The sequence below is a fragment of the Rhododendron vialii genome, chromosome 10a, assembly GCF_030253575.1.
Source record: "Rhododendron vialii isolate Sample 1 chromosome 10a, ASM3025357v1".
Taxonomy (NCBI): domain Eukaryota; kingdom Viridiplantae; phylum Streptophyta; class Magnoliopsida; order Ericales; family Ericaceae; genus Rhododendron; species Rhododendron vialii.
This window is the reverse complement of record NC_080566.1, coordinates 37,481,071-37,498,758: the sequence shown is the minus strand read 5'-3', so window position 1 is coordinate 37,498,758 and position 17,688 is coordinate 37,481,071. Positions and strand designations below refer to the sequence as shown.

Genomic DNA, 17,688 nt, shown 5'->3' with positions numbered 1-17,688 from the left:
TACCGGTCAGGTACCGGGTACCGTTTCGGATTTACCGCAAGTACAATATATATAATAATTATATATAATTATAATTCAAAAAAATTCCCCATATCATGAAATTCATCATAAAATATCTATATTAAGACAACAAAATTCACCATTTGGAGTCCAAAATCAAACATTGCAAGTGTATAAATCGCGCAGAAAAATTCTATTAACAATAATACTTGTCATAAGACGTTGTTACTGATTCACGATCATAATAAATAAATTGTTGTTGTTGGGATTTTGGTGTGAAGTCACAAAACATTGTGTTTGCCTTTTTGTCCCACATTGCTTAGTTACAAAACTCTTTTCCACCTTAAAAGACTTTGCACACTAGTGAGCTTGTGAATGAAAATCCAAGGAGAAGTCTCGCGCGCTCGGGAAAACAGACCATGGCCGAATGCAATTTGAAAAAATTGATTCGGAAACCAATTAACCGGGTGCGCGTCACGGGTTATTCGCGCGCAGGGGGGGTGCAAATCCGGGATTTTGAGTCTCGCGCACGTACTATAGACAAACCCATGTTTTGCTAAAATTCTGAAACCTTTTTTAATTGACGTTCCAGAAAAAAAAAAAACAAAACCAAATTTTTTTTTGCCCTTTTTAACGTTCCAGAAAACACAGGAAAAAAAAAAAAAAAACTGCAACATTCCGGACGGAATTCCCGGTATTTGTTTTCCGGCCGGTATTTCCCGAAACGGCCGGTACCGAGCGGTACCGACCGGTATTTGGCCCGGAACGGTATTGGGGTGTTAGGTTACCGGTTTTCTTCGATTCCGGTACGTACCGGCCGGTACCGGCCGGTACGGAACGGGATTGATAACTATGATTCCTTTCTCTAATTGAAATCCAAACAGAGATCTGGGAACGTCTTTGGCCCTTCTCCCTCATGGTCACCATGAGATCGGAGCTGACTTCTCCATAATACTCTCTCTCTCTCTCTTGAATTGACGAATTTAGGGTTTGATTCGACCAACTCAATTCACCGTAATTTATCTACTCATCAGAGTCCATTGATCTCTCACAACGACTATTTCATCGCGTCCGTCAACCACTAAGGTTCACCTCAAACCTCCCAGAATTCGTAGTTCTATATGCCTAAATGCACTTGCACTGTGCACTTTGGTATACGTACATTTTGAATTATTTGATTGGAATTTTCATTAGTTTTTTGCGTAGTAAATTTTTATACGGTGTTGAATAATTGAGGACTTTGGAATAAGTTAGGTCTGGGATCTGATTGATGCAGTGAGCAGCTACTCCCTCTGTCCCATTTTGTTTGGTTCGCGTGGAATAAGAAAATCTTTTGAAGGGTGCAAATTCAAAACAGTATTGCGATATTTGGAGGTCAAAATGATATGGTCTTCACTCTTCCGTATGAGTTAGCAGGGTCAGGTGTACTAATGCTTAACTTTCAGTAGGAGTTGGCATTGCTAGCCGCCTGCTGCCTTTTTGAACAAGGGATTTATGGAGAATGTCGCTTCGTTATATGATTGCTTAGGATTGAGTTTGACAATTCAAATTGTAAATTCCCCAGAAGCCTGATATTACACCATAAAATTTGTTTCGGTTGTTTCTATGAGGAGAAGTTTGGTTATTTTAGTTTATGTTGTTACTAGTTTATTGTTTAAGGCTTTAAGCAAATAACAATGGTTAATTATTGATAAATTGGAATCTTTGAAGCTTGATATACGACGAATGGCAATGTTTTGGGAGGATTTCTTTTGTCTACTAATTTCATTGTTTCTGTTTCTCTACCCCTCCTGTGTTATCCTCGTTTTCTAGTTGACGGAAACATCACGTCAACTTCTTATATGAAAACCCACAGTGGTATGCTGGAAACATCTTGAACCAATGTCAGTGGAGGGAGTGGATGTTGGTGGGATGCTGGAAAATAATGCAGAAGATGGTGTAAAACCTGATGAGCAGCTGAATGGCATGAGCCAGGAAAGTGGTGAAAGTACCGCCAAAGAGAATGGCCATCCATCTACTAGTGATACTCAAGATCATCTCGTACAAATGGTTGTAGATCTCAATTTCCAGAATGAGTACTTGAAGTCTCAGTTTGAGGTCTTGAAAAATCTCCATTCAGCATCTAGTGAGTCTAACCAACAAAAAATGGCAATTGAGCGAGATGGTGGGGTACTTGAAGATGTGAAAGAGCTCCGTGAAAAGATAGAATCTTTGAGTAGAGAACTTCTGGAAGAAAAACAAACACGAGGTGCTGCAGAAGAGGCTTTAAAGCATCTTCGAGCTGTATATTCAGAAGCAGATGCAAAATCCCAAGAGCTTTCTGCCAAGCTCGTTGAAGGTTAGAGTTCGTTCTTTTCCTGTCTATCTTTTGGTAGATGTGTAGATAATTACTTTCTAGTTGCAACTTCCTGCTTTGCATGTTGGGCACTTGTGCGTCTTACCAAACTATAAGGATTGTGGTCGTGCACCAGAATTGTTACACCTACTGAGATCATAAATTCTTTTAACAAAATTCCAGTTTCTTAGGGGGATGTATGTGGTCATTTGTTATTGTAGCTCAACAAAAGCTGGAAGAAGAAACAAAAGAGCGTGATGAGAAGTATTCAGAACTTGACTCCAAGTTCAACAGGCTTCACAAACGAGCAAAACAGCGCATTCAAGAAGTTCAGAAGGTAAATATAATTTCTGGGTTTGTGGGATTAGCACTTTGTGATGCAAACTAAAGTGTTCTCCCTTATAGCTTGCACATAGTATGGGTCAGCGTGTATAAAGAACATTTTTTTAGGATGCAACTTCTGATTTTTAAACTTTATGTGCTTCTTTAGTTTTTATTTCTGGTTACACCCCTTAAATTGGGTTTGGCATCCTGGACTCAGATATGCAATCTACAATCTTCACTTTTGAAATTCCTAGATTTTAAAATGCTTGAGTGAATTGTGCCTTAAAGTTAACTCCCAGGGGTTGGTGCAGCTGTAGTTATCAGGCAACAAGGGGCCTTGTGAAGTGTTTGGTCTAGGGGTTGACTCCCACCTTCATGCCATCAACTCCTGTGTTGAGTCAGTCCATATGGGGCTTTGCTCCGTATTTAATTGGGCCCCCAGCTAGTGGACTATGGGACTGGTCCCTGGATTAGTGGGTCCATTGGTCTGATACCAAGTTATCCAAAAAAATAAAATTTTATATCGAAGTTTCTAAGATCATTCTTTAAATTAGATCGTTTGGTTCAACATTAGGAGAAAGATAGGATTTTGTTTTGAGTGTTGATTCCATATCCTGTTTTGAGGTAATGTTCAGGAAAAAGATGATCTTGAGGCCCAGTTTCAAGATCTGAAGGAAAAAGCCGATCGAGCATCAACTCAACAATCATCATTGCAGCAAGAGCTGGAGCGCACTCGGCAACAAGCAAATGATGCACTGAAAGCTATAGACGTGGACAGGCAACAACTAAGGAGTGCGAATAATAAGTACATCTCCAAATAGCAAGTTACTACTACCTATTTACATAAACTAAGACACTGTATTCACCAATCATGTAGGTTTTTTTTAAAAGTTTACACTTGTTAATTCTAGCAATTGAGTCGTTATGCTTTTCAGTGGATTCCGCTTGTTTGCAATGTATCTGTTGACTTGCATACAACGTCTTCCTCTCATCTGCTAGTCCCAATCAACTTTTCCACCCTACTCTAGCTCAAGAATGTGAATCGTGATTCATGATACAGTTTATCTAAAGTTTGTGTTTCGGCATGTGTATCTTGTATTTCCTCTTAATAATGTCTTGGTCTTGTACCAACTGCCTACCTCTCTGTTATTATCTTCTCCATTGCGGTAAAGAATCAAATATGCCAAATGCCCAAATGTGTTGTGTCTAAAATTTCCTGGACTTAAGCAAAAGAATCATCAAAGAAACTGTTAGAAAAGCTCAGCCCACAAAGTCTCCTTAAAACCCAGGTATTAAGGAGAGCGAAGCTAGGGCCTTATAACCAGCATAGAGGGGGCATGTCCAGGCGATGTGGGACACAATCTAACACACCCTCCTGGCCCACAAAGCATGGCAACCGGACAACGGTCCACCATGGAAAGGCCCAACCAAAGCTCTGATAGAAAAGCTCAGCCCCCAAAGTCTTCTTAAAACCCAAGTATTAAGGAGAGGGAAGCTGGGGCCTTATAACCAGCATAGAGGGGGCATGTCTAGGCAATGTGGGACACAATCCAACAGAAACCTGATGAGAAAATTACTATTCAAACTCAAAATGATTGAGGAAGTAAAGTTATCTGCTCTCCCTTGGCTATCATGTCTTACTTACCATCTTTCTGCTTGTCTTAAATTTTTGTCATCACCTTTTTGCATATCAAGAGCAATTTCTCATCTTCATTGTGGCAACACCACTGTTATGCAGACTTAGAGACAACATTGAAGAATTGCGCCGTTCTTTGGAACCGAAGGAAAATGCTCTTGAGGCGCTACAACAGTCGCTTTTGGAGAAAGACCAGGTAAAATAGAACTCTGAACATTTTCCGACTAGTTTTTGTTCTTTTCCGATAAGTAGCACTGTATGTCACTATATGCATGCTTATTTCGCAAAAGCCTTGTTTGTTCTTTCAGTTTATGACTGAGTTTCTAATTCTTCGTCATTCCTTGGGATCAATGTGGGGAACCTTTTGCCATAACAATGCTGAAGGGAACATTATCTGTGTTTGTGCTTCTACGCATACTAGAAAAACCTGTCTTTTGTTCATGTGTGTTTGCTCTTCTTATCTAGTAAGAACTTCGCATGTTTTTTGTGTATATAGGATTTAAGCACTAAACGTGCTTGTGAGAAGATAAACTATTAAGCACTGGAAGTCACAGGGCAGGCATATGAACTGCTTTTTTCCCTCGTTGATAGATTTTACTGTCTATATAGATAATGTTTATGAACTGCTTTTATACCTAGTTTTAAAACATCTAACTCAACAGTCAACAGAGTCGCCCAGGCTCATATGCTAGATTCAAAGGTGATAAAGAACCGATGTGGGAAAAGCTCTAACACCTTCCATATGATATATGTTCTTGCATTGCTTTGCCTCATGTTTTTTATGTCATGCATTGAGTTGAAACATACATCAAAACATTTGCAGTTAAGCAGATTTTCTCGTTCTGGTACTTGAAGAGAATGTAAGAGATCTGTGAAATCTTTCTCTATGGGTGTACATAACTTGTATATTACAGATGTTGGAAGACATGCGAGGGTTGCTGCAAACAGCAGATGAAAAAAAGCAAGTTGCGATAGCTGAGCTCTCTGCTAAGCAGCAGAAGGTAAAAATGCGCAAAGATGCCTCCTCTATTCCTTTTTTCTGCTGTACACACACACAAAAAGAAATTAACGTCCTGTATTTTGTTTTTGTTTTTGTTTTTTTCCAGCAAATTGAGAGTTTCGAAGCCCAACTAGCTGATGCATTAGCAGATAGAAGCAAAGCAGCCGAAACAATTTCCTCTTTGCAGGTAAGAGCAGTGTAAGCAGGAATATATAACGAGCAGTGTAATGAATTACATCTCTTCAATCCGGGATCTTATTGCACAAAATGATACTTGGTGTTTTGCTCCTTTTGTCACTGTCACACATATACTCTCTCTTTGCGATGTTTCATTCCTTCTTTGTCTTGTAGTCATGTCCAAGGTTTCCAGATGATTACTTGAAAACAAGTGCAATTGAAGGAAAATTTTTGCAGGGCCTGATTGCTGAGAAAGAGTCCAAGATTGCAGAGATGGATGCAGCTTCAAGCGGTGAAGCAGCGCGGTTTAGAGCTGCTATGGAAAATGTAAAAGGAGAACTTATTCACCTGAAGCAAGAGCATGTATGAGTTTGTCTTTTCTGGCTCAAGTGACTATATAACTGGCCTAGTCAGATTTCCCTTAACGTTATACTACTGATTCTGGTGGTAGACCATGTTTGAGTATGCTGTCAGCTGTCTCACTTAAGAAATTTGATTAGTTGAAAGATTTTAGTTCCAGCAGCTTAGGGAAATATTTCTTTGCGTGCCAATCTCATGTTCTCCATGTCCATGAAGCGGGGGACTCAATTTCAGCAATAACTCTGTTCTATTCGTTCAAAATTTAACTCATCTTGTTATTTCGATTACATAAATATCTAGATATAAAAGTAGGAGCTATGGTCTTTTTATTAGGTATCCATGTCTTCACTTTCCCAGTTTAGAATCTTTTAGCTGCCATTACAATTTTCCGAAGGAACCATACGAAAGGGTTTTTTCAATCTCTGTTGCTCACTCAGACTGGAAGAAGGCTTGGTGTGCTTTTAACATTTGTCTTACTAGTTGCCACTGGTTTCTTTGACATGAAGCTTTGGAGCCTTGAACATTGGAACTTCTATGTTATTTTCTATGCGTACTTTTAGGAAGTTGAGATTTCAGTCCTTTGTTATTAGTGAAAAATAGAGAGAACTTTCTGTCCCTTTTGATATTAGTTATCTTATACTAAAAAAACTGTGAAATAGAGCTGTTTTTTCCCTTAAGATCCTTACAGATTCTATGCATGAATTTTTTTTCTGTTTCTTTTGTTCCTTTTGCAAATAACACCAACGAGCCCCTTTCTGATCCACCCTGTATTCATCCATGCTGGCTGCGGCAGTGTGCATATATTACCAACGAGCCCTCTTTCTGATCCACCCTCTACTCATCCACGCTGGCTTTGATAGCACTGCCTCATGGCCTGTCCTGTTCATATTTTCATTCCGTTTGCCTATTTGTCATAGAGGGGAGTGGTATCTTTGAAAGGTATTGTGCTAAACTCCAGAGGTTTTTTAGTTAGGATTCAACACCCCCTTCCTTTTCTACTTTTTTGCTGTATTTGTATGATTCAACCTGCATTCGCAACATTCCTCTTCAAAGAGGGGTTGCTTCTTCACCTCCAAGATAAGGTTTGCCTTGCTTCTCTTCAGTTTTTATGTATCATAACTTGCATAATTGTTAACATTAACATTTTGGTTTGTAATGGTACATGACTCTAAACTTCAAAAGAAAAAAAAAATACTATAGTTTTTCCAGGTATTTAGCAAGTCTTCATTTGTAGTTTCCTTTAAGCTTTTGATGCATTCAGGAGAAAGAAAAGGAGAGTTGGCGAGGTACAACTCAGGCGCTCAAAACAAAGTTGGAGGTTGCTGAGAGTAACTGCATACGTGCTGAAATTGAAGCAGCTAAGCTGAGAAGTATTTTGACATCTTTTGCTGAACGTATTTTTGGCGACTCATTTTATGGAAATAAGGTTTTACAAATTAGTTACTTACAGGTCAGCTGGAGCTAGAATTGACTGTGCAAGCTCAGATGCTAAGTACAAGAGATGCTGAACTTAAGGCTGCAAAAGAGGAGGTATTCAATCATTCTCACTGCTGCTCTCATTAGCAGCAGAAAATAGAAACAGGGGATTTAACATTGTTTGCAGTTGCATTGTGATTAACGTTATATCCCTAGTCCCCATCCCATGTATATTAATCTCTTATCTCTCCTTACATATCCTCCTCCCAATTCATTACATGCAGATCAACCGTCTTGAAACTGAATTTGCTTCTTACAAGGTTCGAGCTCATTCACTTTTACAGAAAAAGGATTCAGAACTAGCTGCCGCTAGGGACAATGAGCTACTCAAAGCGCAGGAGGAAGCACTAAAAGTAAATGCTTGTTGTTGCCCATGTTTTACATAAGAAAATGACTTGTTGTCTTGTTCTGATTCTTAAGTGCATCGAGCTTTCTGGCTACTTATTTACGATGCTTCTTTTTTTCTTTCTTTTTTTTATTTAGGAGGCCGAGAAAGAAGTATTGTTGATATCTTCCGAAAGGGATAGGGCCCTTCAAGAGCTTCAGGATGCTCTTGCTAATCATGATAAAGAACTAGCTGACAGGTAACATTGTTGATGATAGTGCCTCCAAATGTTTATCGTCCACATTAACTAAAATCTATCAATTTTTTCCTATAGCCTTCTTTCTTCTAGGAAATATCCTCAATTTTTATTTTGACAGTTTGAATGGATCCCTTCAACTACTCACTGGTAAGTTTGTATGACAGTAGATAGAATCTTTTAGGTTAATAGACAGGTATTAAACAACAGTCATGTAGCTGTCTAATTTTGTACTTAACATATCTAGTCTATTTGGATTGTTCACAAGTCCTGGCTTTCTTTCGTACATTAATCTGCTGTTCTTTTGTGTCGAAAAAGATTGTTGAAGTGGTGGAAAGCAATAGTTTTTTAACTTCTTACAATGTAATATTCGTTTCAGAGATGATGCTCTTAGCACTGCAGAGCAGCAAATAAAGAGCATGGAAATGAAGCTGAATTCTGCTAATGCTCAATACCACTCAGAGAAAAAGTCATGGGAAATAAACCTTCAGAATTTGGAAGAAACTTGGCGATGTATTGAATCATGCAAAGTTTTTTTCTCTGTGTTACTTTCCTGTTTTCTTGGTTTCTTCCAGTTGCTTTCGCAACGGCTGCGGTTTGACATCAGAATATGTTTGAATCTTAATCATACAGTGAGATGTGAAGCACTCAAGGCCCAAAAGGAAGTGATTCCTGACCCTGACATGCAAATAGAATTAGAAGACCTCAAGCAACGGTACAAAAAATTGAAGGTATAATTAATGTTAGCTTTTGTTAGTTTTGTTAATAAGAACATGCGTTTTGTGTTTAGTAATTCTCTTCCTTGTAGGAAGAACACAACTCATTTCGCGATCTTGCTGATAAATTGATTGAGGAGAAGGATAGAGAGATCTCTAGACTTATGGACGACAATAAGAATCTTCATAAACCAGTTCAATTGAGACCACTGGTATGATGCCCTCTTTCTTCTTCATCTACAACACAGCTAGTTATGTAAAGTGTGGCATTGATCAATGTCATAAAGCGTGGCAATTCAATGGAATTAATTATTATTCTTTGTCATGGATCAATGTCGTAAATAATCTCAGGCCGAGCGGGATTACAGCTACACCGCAGGTACAAGATCTCTTGCAGTCATATTTGCAGTATCCATTGGAATTATATTGTCAATATGGATGTTGAGGGTCTCATGTTAATATTTGTATACAGCCTTCCAGAAACAGGATGCAGCGGATTCAAGCACCTCAGCAGCGGAACAGCAGATTTTGGTATTCGGAAATTTTCCTATAGATCTCATGTTTTTGCCACTGTTAATTTGTTGAACTTTATTATAGGATGTATATGATGAGGTTCACAGTTCAACTTCTTGACATTTCTACTTCTGTCTTCTCCTTTTACTGAAAAATAATATTAGTGGACCGTTTCTTGGTTTCTTGCTGAAGTCAGGCCAATGTTCTGTTCAGTCGGTAGTTTCCAGCTTCCAGTTTGTCTAAACCCGGGATTTTTTTCCCTGTGAAGTTAAAAATTGCCCAAAAAATCTTTTTCCTGATCGATCAGTGTCTTAGGACCATGGTCGGTCGTCATAACAGATAAGGGAGGGGAATGCCTGCTCAGTTTAGCAAATGGCACAGGAAGTATTTCTATGATAAGACTCTGTGGAGAAAGAAATGGAGAAGGATTCTAAAGAGATATTTGGGATAAGAAGGAACAGAAAATCCTAAGGGGAAACAATTTAGTGAAATGTGGTCTATGCACAAGACGATCTGAAGAGCAACTCGTTTTTTGGACTATAAAAGAGCCATTAAAGTTGCAAATGTATATTAATATTTGATCGAGCTGCATATTTACTCTTTTGGGCAAGAAGACACCAAATAGTTGTATGGTTTTTTTACTCATTTCACCTTACTGGTTTTCAGGTTTTGGCAAGGCAACAAGCTCAAAGGGAGGAAGAGCTAGCACAATCGCAGCGGCACATCCTTGCACTTCAAGTAAGTTACTTGCATATTCAGTTTTGTTTTTGTTTTTTTTCTTTTTAAATTTTCCAGAGAGCAGATTTGATGTATTTGAGTGCAGGAGGAAATTGAGGAGCTTGAACGTGAAAACCGTCTCCACAGCCAACAGGTATGTGGGAATCTGAGTTTCTTTACATTTTACTTGCTTTTTATGCGAGGCAAGTGGAACTTAATTCAATCATGGATGTGCCTTAGGATTTTCAAATTTTAAGCTGTATGCACATAGTAGAAGGGATATGGTGAATATCCGTCAGGAGGGGTGCCTGCTGTCCAAAGTTTGAGTGTGTTTTTATCTAGTCGCATTTAACTCTTATCACGAGCATTGGGCATTATACTAGTCATAAAGCATGTTGCTTGCATGCAAACTATATTCCTTTTTGTTTCACATTGCAATCATGCTCCCAATTGTGACTTCTTTCATCCAGAATTCACACTTACTGGCCTTCGCGTACAGTTGGTTGTCCCGAAGCACTTGCATTACGATCCTCAGGTACTGTTCGTGTTCCTGCTCCGTTGGCGAGTACACCAGGGGACTCTACTTCTCTTGAAACTACACTTAATCTTCTTCCCATCAAAAGAAAGATCAAGAAGGGTTTAAAAGTACATGACGAGGTAGTCGTAGGACTCACAAAAAACATTCGTCCTAACACGAAGCATTGAATGACACCATAGTTATATTTCGTTTCGCGTAGACGTCTCAATTTGGAACGCTTCATCGTTTGCATGCCTTCAATCATGAAGGGAACCAGGGAAAAAAAGCACACTGAACACAATGAGAGGCAGTAAAATAGAAGAAATCTCGTGGTTTTGTCCTTTTCACGGGAGAGTGGAATCCTAACCTATTATATGTTTTCTTCTAGTTACTGTTTCCTGTGTTAATGTATGTGTGTGTCTCATTGCGTATTTTGAGGGAGGATAGGATCCGAGTGCACTTCATTTTCTCCTGTTGTGCTTATTTTTAACTTGTTAACTTCACTTATAAGCATCATGGCTGTAGGAAGCGCTGCTCAAGGAAGAGCTCCGGAACATGGAAAGAATGAAAAGGAGGGAAGGAGTAGATATGACATATCTTAAAAATGTAATCTTAAAGCTTCTTCAAACAGGTATATTGTGAAATGTATGGCTGTGAATTAGAAGCTTAACATCTTCATTTTCACTTCACCCTTTCTCAAGGAAATGTTGTTTTGCATTAGGAATTGAAGAACTTTCCCTGTTCTTCGAATATGTTTATGCTAATGGCAATTCTTGTACAGGTGAAGTGGAGGCTTTGCTACCTGTGGTTGGAATGCTACTTCAATTTAGTCCTGAAGAGGTATGTTTCCTATATTCTGTGGATGCTCCAATTCTGTCGCCAATCTGGACGTATGATTGGTTAACCATGATAAGGCAAGATCAAGAATAAACATCATGATGAGGCGACTAAATAGTGCATAGGGAAAGGTTTCTGATCATATGGAGCACTAAAATGGCCCATTTTTTAATCATCCCAGATTTTGCTCACGAACTTAGGTCCTTGTTTTACCTTCATGCAAACGTAAATACTGGCTATATGTTTACGTCTTAAACATCATGCTTGGGACTAATTTTTCAAGGATTAAGCACTTGATCATAGGTATGACACCAGGGTGGATACCAGAAACTTTCATGATCTTAACAAATTGTTCTAAGGTCTAGGTGTTTCTTTACCACCATTCCTCTCCAATCAATGTTCTAAATGGCGCTTGGCGGTAGTAGGGCGGAGACCCACCTCCAAGCGCCAAGCCACCTAGGCGGCGCCAAGCAATTCGGCGGATTTTTTTATTTTTTATTTTTTTTAACAAACCATTATCCAATCAAACTATATTCTATGTATCCATAATGCAAGTTCAAACTTCAAAGTACAAACCCAAATGAAATTAAGTAGTAGCAACTAGCAAATAAGTTGAATAAGACAATAAGTAGCCGGGCTTCGCTCACCTCCCTCGTATTATTTTTTATATATATATATTTTTTAGGCTGCCAAAGGCCTCCAAAGACGCCACCGCCGCCGCCAAGGCTGCCAAGACGCCAAGGCGGCCGCCACCGCCAAACCTCCCTGGGCGCCAAATCAAACGCCAAGGGCTATTGGCGTGGCGGCAAGGTACCTCCAAGTGCCTAGGCGGCCTAGGCGGCCGCCATTTAGAACACTGTCGCCAATAGAGGGAGAATCACGCTTTTCAGATATTGTTCTATGTTGAATTAGAGGTAACAAGTACTTTTAACAACCTCATTAAGGTTTCAACTAGCCACTAAAGCACCTGCACTGTATTTGGGAATGCAGATCCAGAAATGTCAACAAGCATATCGCAGTTCAAGGGAGGTCCCCCCAAGCCCAGCAAGTGACACTTCAAGTTCCGGCCTCTCTCTTTTCCCTAGATTTTCATTTTCTTGACCGCAGAAAAATGGTGAAGGAAATTCTTCCCTTCTGGGTAGTACAATCTGCACTTTAGTAACGGCGACTATGTTGGGCTCTTCTCTGACAGACTCGGAAGCAGAGGTGGGAGTTGCTGTGATTCTTATATTCTTTTTGTATCAATATTCACACTCTGTTACCATCGTTGAGATATTGTAAAGAACTGATGCGATAGGAGGAAAAACACAACTGCAATTGAGACAAACACCTCAGGATTTTTTTTGTTTATTTGCTTTTGGGTGTACTGTAATGGCCCCAGAGGTTTTTGCTCTTCTTTTTCTTTTCTTTTCTTTTTTTTTTGAGTTTTTTTACCCATGCTTTATTTATGGGAAATAGAGGAAAAGGATAAAGTATCTGCAATAGATTATAGAATTAATAAATATCTTTTTGAAGTTTCTTGTAATTTTTTGCCAATGTGCATATTGATATTGTTAGACTGGGAAGAAGCTTTATGGCTTGGATGATTATTCGTATTTTCATAAAAGCGTTTGTTAAGAGCACCAACGCATGCTTAAAATGGTTGTACATTACACGTGAAAGTGCACGTAGTGTGATGCGAACTTATAATAATATCTTTTTGTATAAAAAAATTAAGCAAATAAAAGAGTCATTTTACTTAAATAAAGAGAAAGATAGGTGTGCGATATTTATAAGGGAAAGTATGAAAATTACTACCCTATTCTTAACACACCCCCTTTAACCTATCTGGGTTTTCTTGTTTGGTGGTTTCACCTAGTAATGAAAAACTTTGACCTATAAGGCCAAAGCTGAAACCACTATCTTTTTTTTATAACTCAGATGTCTAGACGAGCTAACGGGGAAACCACCCTCCTTTACGTACCCTTTTCATCACTGAAAACTATTTTCCATGCCATTTAAACAAGCAAATTATACATCTAACAAATTTATTTAATCTCAATAGTCAAAGGGGCAGAAGGTCGTAGTCTTAAACAAACAAAAAAGTAGTACTACTACTAAATCAGAACAGAAGATTGAGAGAAGGATACAATAAAGAGACAACTTGCACACCAAGTTTCAGATCCAAAAGAGTTTTTCTAGAGAAATTTTTTTTTAACGGAGGGTTTCGTGAACAATTATTTACGGAGGTGAATCGCGACCGTCCACAAGTGTTTTGGACGGATATTAATGAAACTTTTCTGGAGGAGAGTTAAAGTTTCATTTAAATCCGGACCGTCTAAAGTGAAAATGAACGGCCGAGATCGCGTAACTTTGCGTCGGTGAATAAGCCAACCTCATATAACACGTTTAATTGCTTTTGTCATGCTCATAACTCGACAAGAGAGTTGGTGGGTTGGTTGATGATGGGGAAGTTTTGGTAGCAAAGAGTTCTTCTCCTTCTTTTCCTTTAAATATTGTTATTATTATTTTCATATCAAGCAGTAGGAAAGTTATACTCAACGGAGTCACGACAATTAAACACTACATCATCATGTGAGGTTAAACTTACGAAATAATTCCCACAGGAAGAATAAAAATAAACTAACAATGAAAGGCTCCGATACTAGTCTATGCCTGAGAGCTAATAATTCAGCTTACTTCAACAAATTTAACCTATTGATCTATAAATGGAGTGTGTACAGTAATGACCAAATGTGCTAGCCCTAAACCTAGTTATTGACGGATCCGGGATCCTGTAGTGTAGTATCCCAACCATCCATTTCAACAATTGTTTCCCATCTTGACTATTTATTTAGTAGTCTCGGAGCACAGCCACGGGTACTCCGGATCATTCCAGCACCATACATTTATGTGGAATCCAATCACTTAGTCGTGAATCCCACAAGAATATATGGTGCTGGAGCGTCCTGGAGCACTATGTGGCTGTGTTGCGAGAGCATTGAATAATTTGACTTCCCACTTGCTGGGGCTAGTACACCAACTTTTGCAAATGCCAAAAACTTCAATAAAGTCTCTCTTCAAAACCTATTATTCGACAAAATAAACTTCAAACAAGAAAATAACAATGAGCTAGGACCCATCTGCTTTGATATTAACCAGAAACATCCAGTAAAAATTAATGCATATATTCTTCCCACTGGAGCTAACATCATTAGTACTGCCATACAAGCCCAAAAACAATCACAGAGGGTATCAATATAGCATAAAAACAATGAATAAAAACTCAACCAAACAAAACAAAAAGGCTTGCATCATGCTGTTATTGGATATAAAGCTGATATTAGCTCATACAAGAGAATCACAATGAGCTAGACCCATTTGCTACCCCAACATCATACTAAATTCTTCTCACAGGAGATCTTAACCTTAGTATTCCAATATAAGCACAAAAACAATCAAAAAAGGTAACCAAACTAGAACAACAAACATGAAATGGAAACAAACGAAAACAAAATGCTACAGGTTCTAGCAGAAGATCAACCATGCCTTGCTTGGAAGTCCTTCATGAAGGCAACTAGCTTCTCAACCCCAGCCAAAGGCATAGCATTGTAAATCGAAGCTCGAATCCCCCCAACCGACCTGTGCCCCTTGAGCTGCAGCATCTTCTCCTTTGCCGCCTCCTTGACAAATTCTTCCTCCAATTCAGACTTCTCCAGCGTAAACGGAACATTCATCAATGACCTAACGGATTTCTCAACCGGGCACCTATAAAACCCCTTACTCTCATCAATCGCATTGTAAAGCATCTGACCCTTCTTAATATTCTTCTTCTCAACCTCAACCAAACCCCCCTGAGCCAGCAAATCCTCAAACACCAATCCACACACGTAAATCCCAAAACAAGGTGGAGTATTATACAAAGAATTGTTATCAGCATGGATCTTGTAATCCAGCATCACAGGAGTGATCTCCTGAGCATTCCCAATCAAGTCTTTCCTAACTATCACAATTGTCACCCCAGAAGGACCAACATTCTTCTGGGCACCCGCGTAGATCAATCCGAACTTGGTCACATCTACCGGCTTCGAACAGAAATTGGATGACATATCAGCCACCAGCAGACCAGCCCTATTTCTCGGCGTCGGGTAGTCCTTAAATTCCACCCCGTGAATCGTCTCGTTCGCGCATATATGCAAGTATTTAGCATCTGGGTTCTGTTCCAAACCATCAAAAGATGGAACCTTTGTGTACTTCTCGGATTTCCCAGACCAAATCACATTGGGCTTACAATACTTAACGGCTTCCTTAAAAGCCTTATCACCCCAAGACCCAGTAACAACGAAATCAACGGTGTCGCTTGGGGTGCACAGATTTAATGGCACGGCGGCGAATTGGGTGGTGGCGCCGCCTTGCAAGAACAAGACGGCGTAGTCTGAAGAAATGTTTAACAGGGTACGTAGATCTGATTCAGCTTTTTCAATAATGGAACGGAATTCTTTACCTCTGTGGCTCATTTCCATGACGCTCATGCCCGATCCGCGCCAGTTGTAGAGCTCCGATTCAGCCCTCCTGAGCACGTTTTCCGGCAAGATTGCCGGGCCGGCGGCGAAGTTGAAGACCCGCTCGGAGCCCGCGGCGGCGGCGGAGGCGCGATCTTGGACTTGGGGCGATGCGGCGCAGGTGATTGAGATGGGTTTTTTGGGTCCCGAAGAGTTGTTGATTGGGAATGAATTGATTTGGGTTTTGATTGGGAATGAAGTTTTGGTTGGGGGGTTGATGAGGTGGCGATTAGGGTTTTTTAGGTGGAGGGAATTAGGGGAAGTTGTTGACATGGCCATGGTGGTGGGTTTTCTGGGTGTGGAAAAGGGGGATCTCTCTCTCTCTCTCTCTCTCTCTCTCTCTCTCTCACTTTCTCTGTCTAGAATGGGTTGAAAGTTCTGGGTTTGGAAGTGAAGAGATCTGCAATTTTGGAGACTGTAGTGGCGGAGAGCATATGTAGGGAATTTATAGGTGGAAAGGGAAAAGAGGGAAATAGTGGTTTAAAGGGATTGGGGGAACGATGTCGTTTGGTGGTTGGTGATGACCAAAAGTGGGAAAAATGAGAGCAATGTAGGAATGCGGGATGCTACCAACTACTCGAGTGGTCACTCCGGCCGTTCATCTCAACAATCGACGGTTTGGATCTTAATCGAGTAATGAACGATTTAAATTTATATATGCGCTTAGATTTCATCTGAGTCGTCCATGTCGAGATGAACAGCCGGACGTCACCCGATACCCGCTTGGCACTAGAGTGCTTGACAGCATCCCAAGTTCGAGTGTGCGATAACCAGATACAGAATATTTGAAATAGTTCGATCCACGTGGGTCTACATAGTAGATGGAAAACCTACAGACTAAATAGATCTGTGTATACATTAAGGAAATTGATATTCGCGCTCCAAGATTTACTGCAGGCGCTCCACCTTTTTGTTTTTACACTGTGATGTTGTCAGTGTAAAAACAAAATATACACTGATGTTGCCAGCAACATCACAGTATAAAAACAAAAAGGTGGAGCGCCTGCAGTAAATCTTGGAGCGCGAAAATCAGTTCCCTAGCAACATTACAGTGTAAAAACAAAATATACACTGATGTTGCCAGCAATATCACATTATAAAAAAAAAAAAGGTGAAACGCCTGCAGTAAATCTTGAAGCGCGAAAATCAGTTCCCTACATTAAACTACGTTCATAAAAGTTTCAGGAAAAGAAAAGAGGTGAAATAAGGGCGGCGGAAAGACAAATCAAAAGGCCGAGTTATGAGTATATTCCAATTGAGATCCAATTTCGGGCCGAGTTATGGGCCCCACTGGCCCGGATTTGATTCACGTAATTTATCTACAAACCAAATAAATGTTCGGGGAGAGCCTCTTCTCGCACCCCTCACACACCCCCTCCCCCCGGCCCCACTACCTTTCCCCCCTTTGCCCCTCCTTTCCTCCTTTTTCGGTTTTTTTTTTCTTTTTACTTTGATTAGTTTTTTTTTTGTTTTTTAAAAGTAAATAATTACTGTTTTTTTTTACTTTTACTAATTTTTTTTACTTTTAAAATACTTTAATTACCATTTTAGTTTTTTTTTAACTTTTACTAGTTTTTTTTCTTTTAAAAGATTTAATTACTGTTTTTGTTTTTTTTTAACTTTTAACTTTTACTATTTTTTTGTTTTACTTTTAGTAGTTTTTTGTTTTACTGAATGTGTGGTTGTAATTGAAGATAAAAAGAAAATTTAAATGAGTGATTATAGTTGAAGATAAAAAGATAAAAGAAATCTAAACAAGTGGTTAGAAATAAAATAGATAAAATAAATAAATAAAAACAAAATTAATGAATTCAATAACATAAAAGAATTATAAAATTTGAATAAGAGTAAAAAAATAAGAGTAAAATTGCAATAACATAAAAAAATTTATTCACGCATATAATATTAAATAATTTAAAAATACATATAAAGAGTAAAAAAAATAAGTCTTCCGATTT

General features: G+C 39.1%; 2 protein-coding genes across 2 annotated transcripts; one reads left to right on the top strand and one right to left on the bottom strand.

Annotated features, from left to right (window-relative positions):
• The first annotated feature begins 861 nt into the window (after positions 1-861).
• Positions 862-12,714, top strand: LOC131303667 (protein GRIP). Its single transcript, XM_058330642.1, has 22 exons — positions 862-1,086; positions 1,813-2,338; positions 2,557-2,672; positions 3,295-3,464; positions 4,398-4,491; positions 5,210-5,296; positions 5,402-5,482; positions 5,710-5,835; positions 7,094-7,202; positions 7,283-7,362; positions 7,533-7,661; positions 7,792-7,892; positions 8,269-8,402; positions 8,523-8,620; positions 8,698-8,817; positions 8,957-8,984; positions 9,078-9,136; positions 9,785-9,856; positions 9,942-9,989; positions 10,878-10,983; positions 11,134-11,192; positions 12,180-12,714. The coding sequence occupies exons 2-22, from the start codon at positions 1,882-1,884 to the stop codon at positions 12,288-12,290; spliced, it is 2,385 nt and encodes a 794-aa protein (XP_058186625.1). The 5' UTR covers positions 862-1,086; positions 1,813-1,881; the 3' UTR covers positions 12,291-12,714.
• A 1,751-nt stretch (positions 12,715-14,465) lies between these two features.
• LOC131303658 (phosphoserine aminotransferase 2, chloroplastic-like) lies at positions 14,466-16,180 on the bottom strand. Its single transcript, XM_058330621.1, has one exon. It carries the CDS (start codon positions 16,007-16,009, stop codon positions 14,708-14,710), a length of 1,302 nt encoding a protein of 433 aa, XP_058186604.1. The 5' UTR covers positions 16,010-16,180; the 3' UTR covers positions 14,466-14,707.
• Between the last annotated feature and the right edge of the window lie 1,508 nt (positions 16,181-17,688).